Source organism: Bubalus bubalis, chromosome 3, assembly GCF_019923935.1.
Source record: "Bubalus bubalis isolate 160015118507 breed Murrah chromosome 3, NDDB_SH_1, whole genome shotgun sequence".
Taxonomy (NCBI): domain Eukaryota; kingdom Metazoa; phylum Chordata; class Mammalia; order Artiodactyla; family Bovidae; genus Bubalus; species Bubalus bubalis.
The window spans coordinates 22,234,075-22,251,847 of NC_059159.1; the positions used below are offsets into that span (position 1 = coordinate 22,234,075).

General features: G+C 42.7%; 1 protein-coding gene and 1 long non-coding RNA gene across 2 annotated transcripts in view; one reads left to right on the top strand and one right to left on the bottom strand.

Moving 5' to 3' along the window:
* Positions 1-4,685, top strand: part of SMARCE1 (SWI/SNF related, matrix associated, actin dependent regulator of chromatin, subfamily e, member 1) — a 22,359-nt gene extending 17,674 nt beyond the window's left edge. The window contains exons 8-11 of the mRNA XM_006068632.3: positions 469-641; positions 1,173-1,274; positions 1,891-2,101; positions 4,414-4,685. Of these exons, the coding sequence (XP_006068694.1) occupies positions 469-641; positions 1,173-1,274; positions 1,891-2,101; positions 4,414-4,622 (695 nt within the window). The 3' untranslated portion in view covers positions 4,623-4,685. The remainder of the gene's footprint in view (positions 1-468; positions 642-1,172; positions 1,275-1,890; positions 2,102-4,413) is intronic.
* Positions 1-12,508, bottom strand: part of LOC123332602 — a 21,832-nt gene extending 9,324 nt beyond the window's left edge. Inside the window, exon 1 of the long non-coding RNA XR_006549461.2 lies at positions 11,991-12,508. This is a non-coding gene — a long non-coding RNA (uncharacterized LOC123332602). The remainder of the gene's footprint in view (positions 1-11,990) is intronic.
* Positions 12,509-17,773: the final 5,265 nt, after the last annotated feature.

A 17,773-nucleotide genomic window follows, 5' to 3' on the forward strand; every position in this document is an offset into this window, starting at 1 on the left:
ATATGCCCACCTGGGAAACTGCTCCTACTAGAGGGAATGTCTTTTCTGCAGGGGGCATTGTCCTTACTTGGAAGTGCTGTAGTGACAAGGACAGCAGAAAGCTCCTGCGCGTCCGCAGTTGTAAGAGCTTTGAGCTACTGTCCGAGTGAGATATTTGGCAAGATCTGTACTGCTGTCACGTGCCAGAGACACTTAGTTACATCTCATTTGTGTTCCAGCCAAAGAGCAGATGCACATCCTCGCTTAAAAGATTTTGTGAGAAAAACCAGCATCTTGGCGGGTGAACACATTGTATCCTCTGTATGGTTTTTATCAAGTGACTGCCCTGGTGCTCCTTTGATGCCCTTTAAACCCACTTATTAGACCAGTGAGGACCTTGGCTCCATGGTAACTAAGTGTTAACATTGTTACACTCTCCTGATTATGGTAATTGGCGGCCTGATTTCCAGATCATGTTGTTTATTCCAGATTATGATGATGGCTTTTCAATGAAGCATACAGCCACCGCCCGTTTCCAGAGAAACCACCGCCTCATCAGTGAAATCCTTAGCGAGAGTGTGGTGCCAGATGTTCGGTCAGTTGTCACAACAGCTAGAATGCAGGTTCTTAAACGACAGGTCCAGTCCTTAATGGTTCATCAGGTAAAGACAGAAAACATTTGTTCCAGTAAGATGGGCCTGTGCCATAGGTGCCCGGTACCCTGATTGTATACCATGCATGAGTGTGCCTGTTAAATATTTATGTCCAATCTAACCTGTTCCTGATTCAGGGAAGAGGCTGGAGGGAGTAGACCCTTCCCAGAGATTTAATAAGTTTGTCATTAAAACTGTAACAGGGAACCTTTTGACAGAAAGTGTATTTGTTAAGAATTTTGAGACATCCTATCAACTTTTACTAGCATACTAAATATTTTTCTTCCCAAAACATTGCTGAGAGCTGACAGTATTGTCTAATTTACTCTTGTTAATGAGTCATTCTCTCTGTGCTGCCTTTTTACATTTTTTAAATTTTAGCACATTATATAAAAAGTTAAATTAAAAAAGCAAAACACTTATCACACTGTGAAAAAGTGTGGACCATTAAAAAAAAGAGACATATTTTCTGTGTTTGACATTAGCTTTAGAGAAGATAATTTAATAGTAAATAACAAAACCTGATCTTATCTTTTACAGCGAAAATTAGAAGCTGAACTTCTTCAAATAGAGGAGCGACACCAAGAAAAGAAGAGGAAATTCCTGGAAAGCACAGACTCATTTAACAATGAGCTTAAAAGGGTATTGATTTAATGCGTTAACTATACTTGTATCACTGTGTCTGTTACTTTTTTTTCTCATTCTTTTTTCCAAAATAGTGTTTTTATGTAGTGTCATTCACTTTGAAACAGGATTAACTTTGCTGTAGCTGGTAAGATCTTTACTTTATAAAATAATTTCCATATTCTGGCAACGTTGCAATAGGTTTGAAACATTGTATAGTATACACGTTCAGTGAACTAGGCCTGAGACTCTAGAACCCTATGATATTTTAAACTCTCATACACTTGTGAATTATTTTCATTGCAACTTATTCATCAAATGTCTTCATTAGCTGTAGCTCACAGTTCGCACTTCACATGAAGACAAGTAAACATAGTGTTTGGCAGCCTGAAATATAAAATAGAAGCTTTGAGTATAAGCCAGTGCTTTCAGCGTTGCTTCACCAACTATTCGTAACACTGGGTACTACATGGCTGCTAGGGCAACCTTCCTGTAGACACAGGAGCTTGGTTTTTTTCCTGCCGTATATATGAATATAGTTCTTAGCCAAGAAAACCCACTTGTGAAATAAGTTCTCTGATTCAGAGATTGTAAGAAAAGAACATGACTAAGAGAGTGTTTTGTTTTCTACTAGTTGTGTGGTTTGAAAGTAGAAGTGGATATGGAAAAAATTGCCGCTGAAATTGCACAAGCTGAGGAGCAGGCTCGAAAAAGGCAGGAGGAAAGGGAAAAAGAGGCAGCAGAGCAAGCCGAGCGCAGCCAGAGCAGTATCGTCCCTGAGGAGGAGCCAGCAGCGAGCAAGACCGAAGACAAGAAGGAGGACGAGAGCATGCCAATGGAGACAGGTAGCCTGCCAGTCGGCTGCAGAGTAAATGTTGAGGGCTTTTACTGCTGCTGCTGCTGTTAAGTCGCTTCAGTCGTGTCCGACTCTGTGCGACCCTATAGACGGCAGCCCACCAGGCTCCCCCGTCCTGGGATTCTCCAGGCAAGAACACTGGAGTGGGTTGCCATTTCCTTCTCCAGTGTGCTGACTTTCCTTTCTCAGTGCTTTCTGGAGGTCACTCTGTTAATCTTGCCTCTTGAATTACTCTCCATATGACATATGCATTCTTACTTCCCAAATCGTAATCTCTTATAATAGATTCACTTAAAGTGTTGGTATTGGTACAAAATAGCAGTGATGTGTTGCCTGTTTGAGGTCTTGGGTATTGGCCCAGATTGAGTCATATCATTCCCTGACTTGGGATATAAAGTATTGAATGTAGTGGTTTAATGGTTAAGGGTACTGGCCTGTAGGGCCCACAGATCTGGGTACTGTTTCACCCCATGCTACTAACACTGTGACCTTCAGTCTAGGTAAGTTAATTTCAGTTTCCTCCTTTGTAAATATTCTAGCACCCACCTCTTGAAATTGAGTTCCCAAGGATAAAGAAGCAGATGTACATAAAATCATCATTACTGGATTTGACATGGTATTGGCACTCAGTATTTTAACCTTTATTGCTAAAATTGTTTAAACAGCATGTGGTCCTTGCCCTAAGATCAGTCCTCTTTGGTGTCCTAGAACAGAGTTGGCCAAATCCTGCCTGCCACCTATTTTTATAAATAAAGTTTTATTGGAACCATTTGTTTACACTTATCTGTGGCTGCCTTGGGGTTCCAGCAGTATAGTTGAGTAGTTGCAACTGAGACAGCCTGACTCACAAAACCTGAAAATTTTCTATCTAGTCTTTACAGAAACTGTTTATTGATTCCATCCTAGAAAAATTCATACTTCCACTTCTACTGATTTTCCTGACTAAAAGCACGCCTAAAGGCAAACAATAACGTGTAAAGCTTACGTGAAGTACTGATTAAATCAATTATTGGTTGAAATCTTGGGATCCCCCTGCGTGCTGTTTTGACCCTGCCCAGTGCGCTGTGTAGTAAACAGAACTGAGCTGAAAGTATGGTAAACACAACCAAAAGCTCCCTGGACTGTCATTACAAGGGCTGAGAGGGACCATAGTCACCCTGGGTGCTCTGCTGACAGCTTCTGATTTGACATCTGGAAAACACCAAGTGGAATATGCTAGCGATCTTTACCAGATATTTCTACAGAATGTAATTCAGCAGATTAACATTTCAGATAGTCAGATTTTAAGTTTAATTATCTGAATCTTTTTCTGTTTTGTGTGAATGTGTTTTTTATCTTAACACATTTGGAGCATGAACAAGTTTTGTGGTTAAAGCGAGAGCATGAGAATGACAGCATGGTTCCTTCACTCCCTCGGCAGCTGGGACACTGCTCAGTCCCCTGCCGCTGTTCTGTCATCTGTGAACAGAGTACGCCTGAAGGAGAGGGTGCCCGTAGGTCTTTGGGCTTACCAGGTGGCTCAGTGGTAAAGAATCCTGCCAAGCAGGAGACCTGGGTTCGATTGCTGGGTCAGGAAGATCCCCTGGAGAAGGAAATGGCAACCCATTCCAGTATTCTTGCCTGAGAAGTCCTATGGACAGAAGAGACTGGCAGACTGCAGTACATGGGGTCACAGAGAGTCAGACACAACTTAGCGACTAAAACACCACCACCGTAGGTCTTTACTCAAATTTTTATCCTCCTAGCTGAAGGAAAAAAAAAAAAACTGAAGAAAATGATTTCAGACCATTGGAGCAAAAACGGAAAACAGCCTACCATGACTTATAACAAAATACTTTATCAGTCTTATACCATTTCCTTACCTGCTTTCTCACTCATTAAATCCAAGTACTTCACACAGCATTGTCCAAAGAAATATGTCCCTGTGTAATTAGAAATGTTCTGCTACCGACTCTTTTTAATGAAATTTAAATGAAATTAATTTTAATAACTCTTCAAACACCAGTGTGCACTTTAGACTTAAAGCACATTGAAATTTGGAAGCTAAATTTTCAGCAGAAATACTTGATCTGTATTTAGATTGAAAATTTACAGTTAAAATGTAGATTTTTTTTCCAAATTCCAATTTGTTTTAAACATGCTGAAAGTTCCTTGGTCACACTAGCCCGTCTCAGGGGCTTGGTATGTGTATTCATATGTAGTGAGCGGCTGCCTTATCATTGGATGCTGTGGCTCTGGACTGTCAACACGGAAGAGTAAAGTTTTGTCTGGGAACTAACAGTGACAAATGTGTGATTACAGAGGAGACACACCTTGAAGATACGACAGAAAGCCAACAGAATGGTGAAGAAGGCACGTCCACTCCTGAGGACAAGGAGAGTGGGCAGGAAGGGGTGGACAGTCTGGCAGAGGAGGGGACCAGTGACAGCAACACTGGCTCGGAAAGCAACAGCGCAACCGTGGAGGAGCCGCCGCCAGACCCCGTGCCAGAAGACGAGAAAAAAGAATAGATGTTGCCTTGTTTTATGTGTTCGAAATAACTTTTTTAAATGAAAAAATGTTTTTTGAGTTTTCATGGTGTTATGTGGTTTGTGTATTAATATTGTTCTTGTCCCTATCACACCACCAAAGGCTTTTGGACCATTGAGCATCACGAGCTGAATGGCACAGTCACCCTTCATAAGCGGTTGCAAAGATGGTTCTTTGGATCTTGTTTCTAGCCCTCAATTCCTGAGAGCCTCAGAATTTAGATTAACTGAGAAAATGCCCACCTCTTTTAGAGAATTATCCTTTGATGCTGCAGAATCTACTTGTACAAATGCCTTCCTACAGCTCACTTGGGTGCTTACCAAAGCCATAGCTTTAAGCCTTCCCAGTCCCCATCAATAGCTTCCTGAAGGTCCGCTTTCTTGTTTCCTTCCACAAAGAACAGCTTCTGGAGAACGTAATCATGTATGAGTATGTGTTTGTTCACCTACCCTTTTTTATTTTTCATCAGTGTCAGATACCAAGAGTTGTGTTAATGTGTTGAGTGTACCTTCAGCCACACTTGGATTGTATTGATCCAGAAATAGTCTCCATAGTTAGTTACTGGCTTATGAATAGTCATTAAAGTGAACATGGCACATATACACTTATCTATACTGCCTTTTGTTATCATTAATATTGGATATGTTCTGGTGAGAACTCATCTTTATTGTACAGGGGGAAAAATACTTTTTTTCCCTGAGTTTTCCAAAGACAGAATAGATCACAAAACTGAAGGAAGTAAATATTCTTGTAATGGAATATGTAACTTCAAAGTGATTAGCCCATTCTAGAAAGAAAACAGCTGGGAATTAAGGTTCATCCACTGGAAATTGTTTTACAATAATCAAAACATTTAAAACCTCAAGGCTCAGGATCCCATAGGTCAGAGCCAACCTTTTTGATAAACTCTTAGTAAAGTCTTAGAGACTAGAAGCAAGATAGTTTGTGACACACATGCGTTATAAAAACTAGAATAGATTTTTACTGAATAGTGGTATAACTGATGGTATATGTTTCTTAAAGGTCCAAATGTAATAAAAAAATGGAAAAAAGAGTCTCAGTGTTTTTAATGCACTAAATATGCAAGGAAAGCTTGTAATTTTGTTATCATAATGTGGTGACAATATGGAGTGGCCTTTCACAGCTCTTAATGAATTTGCTTATCCAGATAAGGTCCTGTTTCACCAAAGTACGTAAACTACTGTAAGTTCATTTGTACAAGACACTTGAGAAAATTCGTTTCCTTATATTGTAGTCATGTCACATGGTTTTCAACCCCAAGGGTAGTAAATTTCTACATTCACATATGAGAAAAAAGTTTTACACTGAAAAAAAAAAAATGTCCAAATAAAGGTAAACCCTTTACTTACATGTAGATAGCTTGTCTATATGGACAAGACTTGATTTATAGTGAATTCACTGCGACTGAGCTCACAGCCCACAGTGACTAGGACTTTGTCCAGCCTCCTGAGAGTGAGGAGGAAAGGAAACAAAGCTGGGAACACCCCCTTGGTACCTGTTTTTTCTTTAAAACACATGAAATCTTTCTCCTGTTTCTTTCTGAGTCAAAAACTAATTTATCAGGGACTTGTGGTGGTGGTCCAGCGGTTAAGAATCCACCTTCCAAAGCAGGGGACACAAGTTCAATCCCTGGTCAGCAAACAGGTCCCACATACCCTGGGGCAACCAAGCCCTCACAACAACTACTGAGCCCACACACTCCAGAGCCTGAGCACCGCAATGAAGAGCCTGTGCACTGCAGTGAAGACCCAGCACAGCTAAATTTTCAAAAATAGTTTTTTTTAAATAATGTATTCTGGGTGTAGGTTATTGTAGGGCTAAGAACTTCAACCAGCTCAGCCCCGACAAACTTGGTACCTTTTTTAGTACATTGTCAAAACTGGGCAGAGGAGTGGTTAATGTGGGTGGTAAACAGTGCTAGATCAAGATGGCTCTGGTATTAAAGTCTCTTAAATGGAAGTGGTTCCTTTGCTAAGCTGGAGATGACAGGGAAAACAAGTCTATCTAGACTGAGCCTGCCCATGCAATGCTAGAGCAACAGGTAGAAACTAAGATGGGATCTGGCAGCTTTTAACCACAGGGCAGGAAAATCAAATTAAAATTCCTTCCTGTCAGAGTGATCATGCAGAAAACACTGATGTTTGAGTTGTTTTCCTAGTTTATTTAAGAAGGTGGCATATGGGCAAGGTCCTTGTCTTCCATTCCCAGTAGGCATTGGGCATGTCACCGAAACTCGGAGCCTCTTTCAACATACAATAGACTGAACTACTTTCAGTCCCCTTCTCCACATAGACATGATTTTTTTTTTTTTTTTTTTTTTTTTTTTGGCTGCACTGGTTCTTAATTGTAGGATGCAGGATCTTCAGTTGCAGCAGGTGGGATCTAGTTCCCTGACTAGGGATCAAACCTGAGCCCCTTGTATTGAGCCTCTGGACAACCAAGGAAGTCCCACAGCCATTATTTTTAAAATGCACATAAAGTTTGAGGGCTTACATTTTTATTCATTTTTAACAACAAATGGCAGAGGGGAATCCCCAACGGTCTCCCAGTTTTCTTATAGGAGTTTCAAATGTCATATCTCCCCATTCATCAACAAGCATGACCTTTTAAGTAGCTCTCCTGCAGTACATGAAAATGACATACTCTGTAAAGCAGAGCTTACAGGAAAGTAACTGGAGGGAAGCTCGTTTTAACATAGAAACATCCTATGGAAAAGATAAGATACTTGATTCACTATATTTGAAAGAGAATCTGGTTCTTGCCTGGAGAATCCCAGGGACGGCAGAGCCTGGTGGGCTGCCGTCTATGGGGTCGCACAGAGTCGGACACAACTGAAGTGACACTGCACACTGGAGCTTAAATCCCTCCAAATTTTTAGTTTTGATCCTTCCCTTTTAGAGACTAGTTTAGGTTTTGAACAATTGGTGCTGACAGTGTGAAATTCCTATTGCCTGCCATTAAATTGAAGCTGTGGCTTCTCGTGTGAACAGGCAATGATGCTGGGATTATACTGTGTTAAATGCTCACTTCAGCAATCACTCCCTTCTACCCCAAAGCACTACCACACACAGTCTCCCTGCCTGGCTTCAACAAGGGCAGGAGTTTCATCCTGTTGCTTCTCATTGCTGGGCAAAACTTGCTGGAACAATTACCTTCTTACTGATTTGCACATTAGAGGGCTCAGTGTCTTTACAAAAAAAAAAAACCCACTGTGTAACAAGCTGAAAGGAACTCTTGAGCCTTTTTAGAAGAAATCATGCCGGATTATCATCTGGCTTACAATGTTGTTTCTTTGATCAACACAGCAGGGGAAATTCTGAGTATAGTCAAAAATATATACAGGTCTTAGTAATCATAAAACTGTTTATAAACATCTTAATATTCAGTTCAGTCTGTCAGTCATGTCCGACTTTGTGCAGCCCCATAGACTGCAGTACGCCAGGCTTCCCTGTCCATCACCAACTCCTGGAGCTTGCTCAAACTCATGTCCATTGAGTTGGTGATCAACCATCTCATCCTCTGTCGTCCCCTTCTCCTCCTGCCTTCAGTCATTCCCAGCATCAGGGTCTTTTCAAATGAGTCAGTTCTTCACATCAGGTCGCCAAAGATTGGAGTTTCAGCTTCAGCATCAGTCCTTCCAATGAATATTCAGGACTGATTTCCTTTAGGATGGACTGGTTAAACCATATGAAATTACCAATGTTAAGTTTTTAATCTACAAGATGACCATTTCACCTGGTCTAACGTAATAATTCTGCATTTTATAGTCCAAATTATAAGCTCTTAATAGCAGTTTTCTGAGTGTGAAATAAAACTTTGGACTTTCCAGGCTGACACTTCTCTAAAAATTACTGCCTATTATTAAAATCCAGATTAAGATGCAAGTCCTAAACTATCAAGTATTTAACAGCCTGATTTTTAAAATACAACACAATAACAGATAGTTAAATTAGCTGGCTTGTGTTCACATGTTTTCCCATTTAGCAACAAAAACATGTAATTTTTTGCATGTATTCAAGACATATAGGGAGGGAAAGCTCCCAAATCATTTAATTGCTTTTTACATAGAACTGAGACAGTGACTGCAGATCATGGCCACCTCCCTATATGAGCCATTTGAAAGGCAAGGAAGGCCACCTCAGACTTGACCTTCAGAAGTGGCAAAGACCTTGGGTCAGCCACCTCACCCACCCATCAGCCCCTTAGATAAGACCATTCCCTTACACAAGTCCTCTAGGATTGTCACCTAAAATGAACACCTCTAGTCTTGGTGGTGGGGGCAGAGGGGGGGGAGTGGGGAGGGGAGGGAGGGTGTAGGGAGGGGAGTCCATCCTCTCTTAGGACAACTCACTTCTTGAATTAACTAAAAGTATTTCCTCTCATTGAGCTAAAACTTGTCTTTCCATGGAGTCAAAGAGAATAAATGTAATCCTCTTCCAAATAAAAGATCTCTAAATATTTCTCTTTTTTTCTTCCTAAATAACTGAATAGACATATGATCCTATGGATTTCTTAAGACAGTTGAGTCTAGATGGATTATGGGTTTTTTTGTTTTTTTCCTGAGTCATCTCAAATGATTAGCAATACTTCTGTGGACAGTTGTGATTGAGAAGTCACACTGGTTTCGATGAATAATCTAAAGCAAAGAGAAGAGAAATCTACAAAAAAAGAAAAGCGAGAAAAAAAGGAAGTGAATGCATATGATAACACTGTTTTAGGCATTTGGGCATCTTCATCTTGATAGGATGATGTATTTTTGTTGTTCTTATTTTCCTTTTTTTTTTAAATTGAAGTATAGTTGATTGACAGTATCATGTTAGTTTCAGGTGTACCAAAAGACCTTGGAATATTTCAACACTGATGCCCCTTGAGGTCCTGCCACAGAACACAATTTCTCTCTTCCAGTGTCTCTGTTGATGAAGTGGGGGTAAAGGACTATCCCTCTTCTACTCTTGAGGTCTAGACCACCAGAAAGTACGAACGTTTTCTCTAACAGGATCAAACCCCAGTTCCTCTGCAGTGTACTGCACTTAATCAAGGCACAGCATCTCTAGACCTCAGAATCCACCTATCTGAAGCAAGGAGGGTTGTTGTGTGATGATCTCACAGTGTTGTCCAGAATGAAAATTTTATAACTGTGTAACATATGCAAACTCTATAAAATGAGGGTCAATATTTTCATATGTAGCAAAACAGGGAACAGGCAGATTCAGTTCATCACACAACACTTCTCAAGACTTGATCATTTGCATTCCACTGCCACAATTTTTATCATTTCCGGGTACTGCCTGTACTATGATTACTTAACAGCTTTCTTTGAATCAACTTATTTATTCCACTTGAATAATTTATTTTACAAGAAAATTTTATATCAGCATACATGCAAAACCATTGCCTGTCATAAAAATATATTTCAGCACATATTTATTTAAGCATAAACACAATTATGTTTATGCTTAAATATAAAGTATTTTAAAGAACATTATTTAAGAGCATCATCTAAAGTAACCTGAAAGGGACTTCCCTGGCAGTTCAGTAGTTAAGACTCCATGCTTCCACTTTGGGGGTGTGAGGATTCGATCCCTGGTCAGGGAACTAAGATTCCACATGGAGAGGCCAAATAAAAAAAAATAAAAGCACCTGAAGGATCCCACATAGCAGTGTGGGATAAAGCTCTTTGGATTCAAGTGTGATAAAGGGAGGTTATTTTTGTTGTTGTCATGCACTCCCTAGGTCGTGTCCAACTCTTTACAACCCCATGGACTGCAGCATGCAAGGCTTCCCTGTCCTTCACTGTCTCCCAAAGTTTGCTCAGATTCATGTCCATTGAGTCAGTGATGAAGTTATATTTCCCTTATAATCCCTGGAATGTCAAGAACTTTGTTTTCTTAGAAACTCTCCCTGGGTCAATAGCAGTTTATAGCTCAAGAGCAAATTAGTGAAAGTCAATCCCTTGATCACCTAATGCTGAATAATAATAAAGCCAACATTTGTTGAGCACTTACTATTGCCCTTGTGCTTTTCATGCTTTTGAATCTTATATCTAATTCCTGAAGTCAATATAAGAGTTGATCACTTTACCAATGAAATCTATATTTACAATCTTGGACTCAATCAACTCCTACAAATATTTTTTCTTGTGAAAAAAAAAAAAACCTAGCCTCAAGTTGTAGCACAATGTAGTAAATGTTATGGAAATTGAAGATTTGTCTTAGGGATTTCATCACTGTGGATTTGTAATCAAAAAGACTCAAGAGAATCTACTCAGAGATCAGTGTTCTTATAAAAGGAGATGTAGATATAAAAAGCAACCTTGTTTGAATCTGCACCTCCTTTTCCTCCAGAATTCTCCATACTCCCAAAATTAAAAAATACACATACATATACACACATTTTTTTTCTGATTTTTACTTTATATTGGCGTTCAGTTGATTAGCAATGTTGTGTTAGTTTCAGATGTATAGTAAAGTAATTCAGTTATGTATACACATGTATCTGTTCTTTTTCAAATTCTTTTCCCATTTAAGATTATTACAGAATATTGAGCAGAGTTCCCTGTGCTATACAGTAGGTCCTAACATAGCAGTGATACACACAGATTTAAAACAAATGACTTATAAGCTTTTCCATGATACGAGTTATTGTACTACATACGGAACTGCCCTCAAGTCTGATAGGGTGTGTTATGTTTGCATTTTACCCCTGTTGTGGTTTCCTGTCAATCTGTGAGCCTTGGGGAACCTTCTAGAAGACCTTCTTGGTTGAATCTCAGAATTTTAGCAAGCACCAATCTCAGATGTCTGTTACGCAGAGTTACTGATGGCTCAATGAGTAAAGAATCAGCCTGCAAACACTGAAGATGAGGGTTCAATCCCTGGGTCAGGAAGATTCCCTGGAGAAGGAAATGGCAACCCACTCCAGTATTCCCGTGGACAGAAGAGCCTGATGGGCTACAGTCCAAAGGATCGCAAAGAATCAGACACAACAACTAACCACACACACACACGACTCTCTGAACTTCACTTGTCTCTTCCTGTGTGGGTGCCTTGAATGGATCTTCCTCCTCCTCAAAAGACACTTCACATTTCCTGAGACATTAGCTTTAAAATCAAATGTCAGTCACAGTCTAGGTGGACATTTCTCAGATTAATGGGGATTAGATTATCCCCAGGGAGGCTGCCAGGCCCCACCCAAGCCTACTGAATTTGAGTCTACCAGGGTGGAGCCTAGGACTCTAGCACATCAAAGTTTTGAGAACCAGCAATTTGGTTTAATCCCCTCATTTTCCAAAAGGGGAAATTGAGGCCCAAGAGAAGTAAATGACTCACCTAAGATCCAGCTGTCTCAGCATCAGGACAAGAATTGTTCCTCGAAACAGATCCTCAGGATAGTCAAAAACCCCTCCCAGTCCAGTTGGACTGAACTCTGCCAAGAGTTGGACATCCCCACCGCGTGGTACTTTTTCATGTTTCTCTTTATGCCACTTGACTTGGTAGACCTCACGTGGCTAAACCATTACTTGTCTTATCACTGCCAGTGTCATCAGAAATCCAAAAACCAGTTGTAACCAGCGACCAGGAGCCTAGAGTTTGATACGCTCTCCAAAAGCAAAACTTGGAAAATCTAACCTAGGAAAACTCCTAAATTCCATCCTATAAAGGATGGAATTAGCCATGTTGAAAGGCAGTGGGGAGGGGTGGCTAAGAACACAGACCTTCACGCAGTTTTGGGTTCAAGTATGTTGCCTGATGCCTGGTATGCAGTAAACACTCAATAAAAGCTGCTGTGTTGATGATGGTAATAATTCAAGACAGAATACCTGAGCAAACTTGGAAAAATCTAAACCTGTTCGATAGGTGTATCTAAATCCAAAGAAACTCACAACTTGATCAACTGTGATAGGATTCTAGCTGAAGCAATGCTAGGTTAACAGACCACACAGTCAGCTTGGAGTGAAGAAAAAATGAGCCACTCAAACTGTTGAATGCCTACCAGATGCCAGGCTCAGAGCTAGGACTTTTGGACACATCATCTCGTTTATCCCTGACCACAGCCTTATGAGACGATAATATGATATCTTTTTCTTTTTTTGCTATACAGTAGGTGTTCTTGCCTGGAGAATCCCAGGGATGGGGAAGCCTGGTGGGCTGCCGTCTATGGGGTCGCACAGAATCGGAAGCGACTTAGCAGCAGCAGGTCCCTTAAAATATAGCAGTCTGTACATGTCAATCCCAAACTCCCTAACTATAGGATATTCTATTTTATCATCCTTATTTTAAAGATGGAGACTCTGAAGTTCAGGGAAGTTAAGTAACTTGTCCAAGATCACACAGTTAATTTACGGTGGAGACAAGATTCCTACCTAGATCTGTCTGACTCCACTACCATGGGTGATGAGTAAAATTCCACCCGTGAGATACAGACTCATTGCCAACTGGCCTCCTCTCTTCTTCAGCTCTTTTTAAGCACCAATGCTTTTCTCCTAAACCTTAAAATGATTTTTTAAGGAGAAAGGATTAGAAGAAAATAACTCCTCTTTAAAGAACACAGACAGTAAAGAATCTGCCTGCAAGCAGCAGACCAGGGTTCGATCTCCAGGTCAGGAAGATCTCCTGGAGAAGGGACTGGCAACCTACTCCAGTATCCTTGCCTGGAGAATTCCATGGAGAGGGAGCCTGGTGGGCTACAGTCCATGGGGTCACAAAGAGTCAGACATGACTTAGCAAGTAACACACACACACACACATGCACAAACAGACTGATAATCTAGTCATCTCCCAGATATTTGTGTAGATGGAAACATCCACACATATGGCATTCCAGGTCAAAACAGCAGCTCTGTGTGTTTAAATCATTTTGTTGGCATTTTCAGCCTTACACAACAGTTCTCACAGCATACCTAATGAACTGTAATCATTGTCCAAAGTACGTAACTTAACAACAAACGGGGAGCAAGTGAGATAACTGGTAAAAGATCCCACCAGAATGGTATCTGTCCTAAACACTCTGTGACTCAGCTGAACTCAACACATCAGCAATAGGCGTTGTATGTGGAAGCAGGGGGCTGATGCAAACGAGGCACCAGGAAACTCGTGCTTATCAGAATAGCTGCTTTGAGTTGGCTGCAGCCATGCTAATGCAAAAAGGATCTGAACAGGTCTCCCCTTGTGTTTTTTTTTTTTAATAATTTATTTTATTTTTGCCCTGCTGGGTCTTCACTGCTGTGAGGGTTTTCTCTGGTTGCAGCGAGCAGGGGCTACTCTCCAGCTGTGATGCACAGGTTCGCATTGCAGTGAGTTCTCTTGTTGCAGAGCACAGGCTCCAGGATGCATGGGCTTCAGTAGCTGCGGCTTCTGGGCTCCGGAACGCAGGCTTGATAGTTGTGGCTCTCAGGCTCAACTGCTCCAAGGTATGTGGGATCTTCCTGGACCAGGGATTGAACCCTTGTTGGCAGGCGGATTCTTTACCGCTGAGCCACCAGGGAAGACCTCCCCTTGTATTGATACTAGAATTATTGTAGCAAGATTTTCTTTTTACTGTCACCATCCACTTTGAAGGTAAATTTTATGAGTTCTGACTTAAGCTCCTGTGAAACTGAAAGTGTTAGTCGCTCAGTCGTGTCTGACTCTTTGTGACCCTATGGACAGTAGCGCACCAGGCTCCTCCCTCCATGAAATTCTCCAGGCAAGAATACTGGAGTGGGGTGCCAGTTCCCTCCTCCAGGGGATCTTCCTGACCCAGGGATGGAACCTGGGTCTCCTCAATTGCAGGCAGATTCTTTACCATCTGAGCCACCAGGGAAGCCCTCCTAAGGTAGGTCTATAAACCAGGTGGAAGTTGACAGACAGGTTTGTTCTGCTGTGGCTGAAAGTGTTCTAGGTCCATGCAACCTGGGTGTCCTGCCAGTGGACAACGTAACTCCCTCTTCTCCAACAGGGGTCGGTTCCCTGACACTTGGCGCTCCCCCCCAGGAGGGGAAGGGATGGGCTGTTTTCTGACTCACCCTGGCCGGAGGCAGAACCCTTTTGTCCGATGGTTTCCTAGTGATATTACCTCCCAACTGGGAGAGCAGACAGACGTTCCATCCATCGTACACCTGTGCTGTGCCTCCAGCCCCCTCTACAGGACATTGTTAAGAACTGGATGCTGGGAACTAGGACAAAACCGGCCCCCTTTACTTGGGACTGAGTAGGGATTTCAGGGCTAAAACTGGGCAAGTCCTGGGCAAGCTAAGATACACTGGCCACCCCGTTAAATAAATGGGGACCTAAATCTGGTTGTAGGGGCATGATCGTCGTCATAATTTTATGGCTGAAGTCCGGGATGGGGAAGGGACAACAGACCGGGATGAAAGCGGTACAGAGGTTACCTAGCAAGGAGAAATAAGCTGTTGAATAATGAGGCTCTTTGCCCTGAGTCAAAGCTCTCAGCCCTAAAGCAGAGCCATGTATCAGATTCTACAGCCCAGGCTGGGGAAAGAACGGGGGACTGGAGACTTACATGTTTCCTTATGAGCTGTCAATCATTCTTTTGGTTTTCCTTCACTTGACAAACAGCTGCTGAAATCCATTATGTTGCAAGAACCCTCCTGCTGCCGCTGCTAAGTCCTAGGCACCACTAAGAAAGGTCCAACACGACATGACCCCTTGCCTTTTGTCTGGTAGAGGAGATGTCTGCCCAAATGGTCAGAGCCCAGCGGATGCACACCTGCGTGAATCAAAGACATTGCAAAAATGTGCCCCGGAAAGGCCTTCTCCCTACAGAGCAATGAGTGAGGCACTCCTTTTGGTGGGTACTTGAGCACGGCAGGAACTGACTGGCAGGAGTCAGGCCCAGGGCCAGGGGGCAGAGGAGCATAAGACGGCTCACTGGAGTCCTTTGAACTCTGCTCTGAAGCTAGCCCACCTTCTCTGCCTGACCCCCAGGGACTGACAGAGCCCAGGAAATTTCTAGCCAGAGGAGATTGGCTAAGTAAATTATGATACTGAAAGTATTTTCCGAGTTAACTGGTAAGAAAGAATATGTAACAAGGTGGGGCTATACATACATTCTCAGATTGCTTCCTCTGCCTCAGTCACTCAATTGTGTGTCTGACTTTTTGCGACCCCATGTACTGTAGCCCACCGGGCCCCTCTGTTCATGGGATTTCCCAGGCAAGAATATTGGAGTGGGTTGCCATTTCCTCCTCCAGGGGACCTTCCCAACCCAGAGATCGAACCCACGTCTCCTGCATTGACAGGTGGGTTCTTTACCACTGAGCCACCTGGGTAGCCAACACTCTCAGACTAGTTTCTTTCAAAAAGTAAATGTATGTTGGGATCATACTCCTGTACAATTAAATACACATCCAGAGAAGAACTAGAAGGGAAAATAAAGAAACCAGATCCAGTGTGTTTGTGGTAAGATTAGGGGTGATCTTTTATTCCTCTTGGCAAAACTGGGTTTTGTATAGTTAAGTCATTTTCACCATAAACAAGGGAAATATCTTTAGTGTTATAAAGTTCACGTGGACTACATTCTAGTGAAAAACTACAGTTAAAAAAAAAAAAACAGTGCTGCTATAAATTAAACCTGTTACAAAAGAAAAAAAAGAACAGTCCTGGATTAACACATCTAAAGTTACCCAGGAAGAGAAGAAACAAAAGCCTGTACAGGGGAATTAATTCTCCTTTCAACTCATGGGGCTTAATTATTTTGTCCGTCTTCCCACCCAACTGGTGCCAGAGGTGGCGTCGTAACACCCAGGCCAGAAGCGAATCCAATGGCCGAAGATGCTGGATTAGCTGAGCTGGCCTCCAGGCAAGCTGGGAGATGTAATAAGAGCTGGTGTCCTTCCAAGAGATGATCTTTGAAGGATAACAATCCCAGGCTGCCATCAAAATGAAGAGATGGAGACAGATTCAGCTGCTGGGCTGAGCTAAGCTGAGTGATAACTTGCTATAGCCCTGAGGCGGGTGTTCGGATGACTAAGGAGGGACGGGTCCTCAGGGTGAGGGCCCAGCTCGGGGGATGGGAAGGTGGGTCCAGTACCTCATAGCTCCTCCCACATACCACAGGCTCCACCCACTCCTCCTTGGTACTTCACAAAAGGTGTGAGATTGTTTAAGTCCATTTTAAACAGGATGCTTCCTGTTCGTCCAGTTTCAAGACTCCAGGGATGCCAATGAATCCCCACCACACTGTCTCCAGCCAGCGCCCTAGGACCCTAGGCTTCCCCTGGATTGAAGAGAAGGAAGTAGGTAATTAACTAGGACATTTGACTAGTGGTTGGACTGACTCTGTCCCTGAGCTTTATCCATTTGGAAACATGGTTCTGGGATCAAAGGGGGCCCCCTTGGAGGTTGCCCAGCACCTTGGCTCCTTGTATTTACCTCCATCTCTGGCCCTAGAAAGCCAGAAGAAGCTGGAATACACCTGGACGGAGCCTCCCTAGCCTCATCTGGAAACTGACTTCTCCCCTCCCCCATGCCTCCAGGCCAGCAAATTTCTCCAGAGCCCAGACCCTGCTGGCAAAGATTTCTGCCCCCTTCCTCCTGCCCAGATCAGTGAACCGCCCTATCATTTTCAAATCACCCTGACTGGGTGCCCTTGACCCTAACCCTGATAAGATTCCAGCTCTCCTAGATCTTGGGGTGGGATGGGGGAGGGGCAGGATTTGCCCTGAACATTTCTTCCTGGCTCCCTCTTGGACCTCTTACTCAGAAATACACAAACAAACTGCCTTTCCTCCAGAAAAGATGGTAGACAGAGGTGGAGGAGCCAGTGACAGATCTCCACCCATTCCTTCAACACTTACGGATGGTTTGAGAGTCCTGTGATGGAGCACACTCAGAGATGAGGGGGTCCTGGCCCTTGGAGAAAGAGGAGAGAAAGGCACTGACTGTCTCTACCAAAGGCCACATGCGTGGTCCCATGAGTCAGGGGAGGGAAACAAACTTTCCTGTGTGCAGACACTAGGGAAGGCTTCAGAAGTGTGGTATCTGAGCTGGTTCTGAAAGGGCAGTGGGAGATGGAGAGAGGGCACTAAGGGAGGCAAGGGAGGCCCTGTGGAAAGTTTGGGGCAGAGACAGAAAGGAGCAGCAACTAAAACTGACTTTCCCTAAGACTGAAT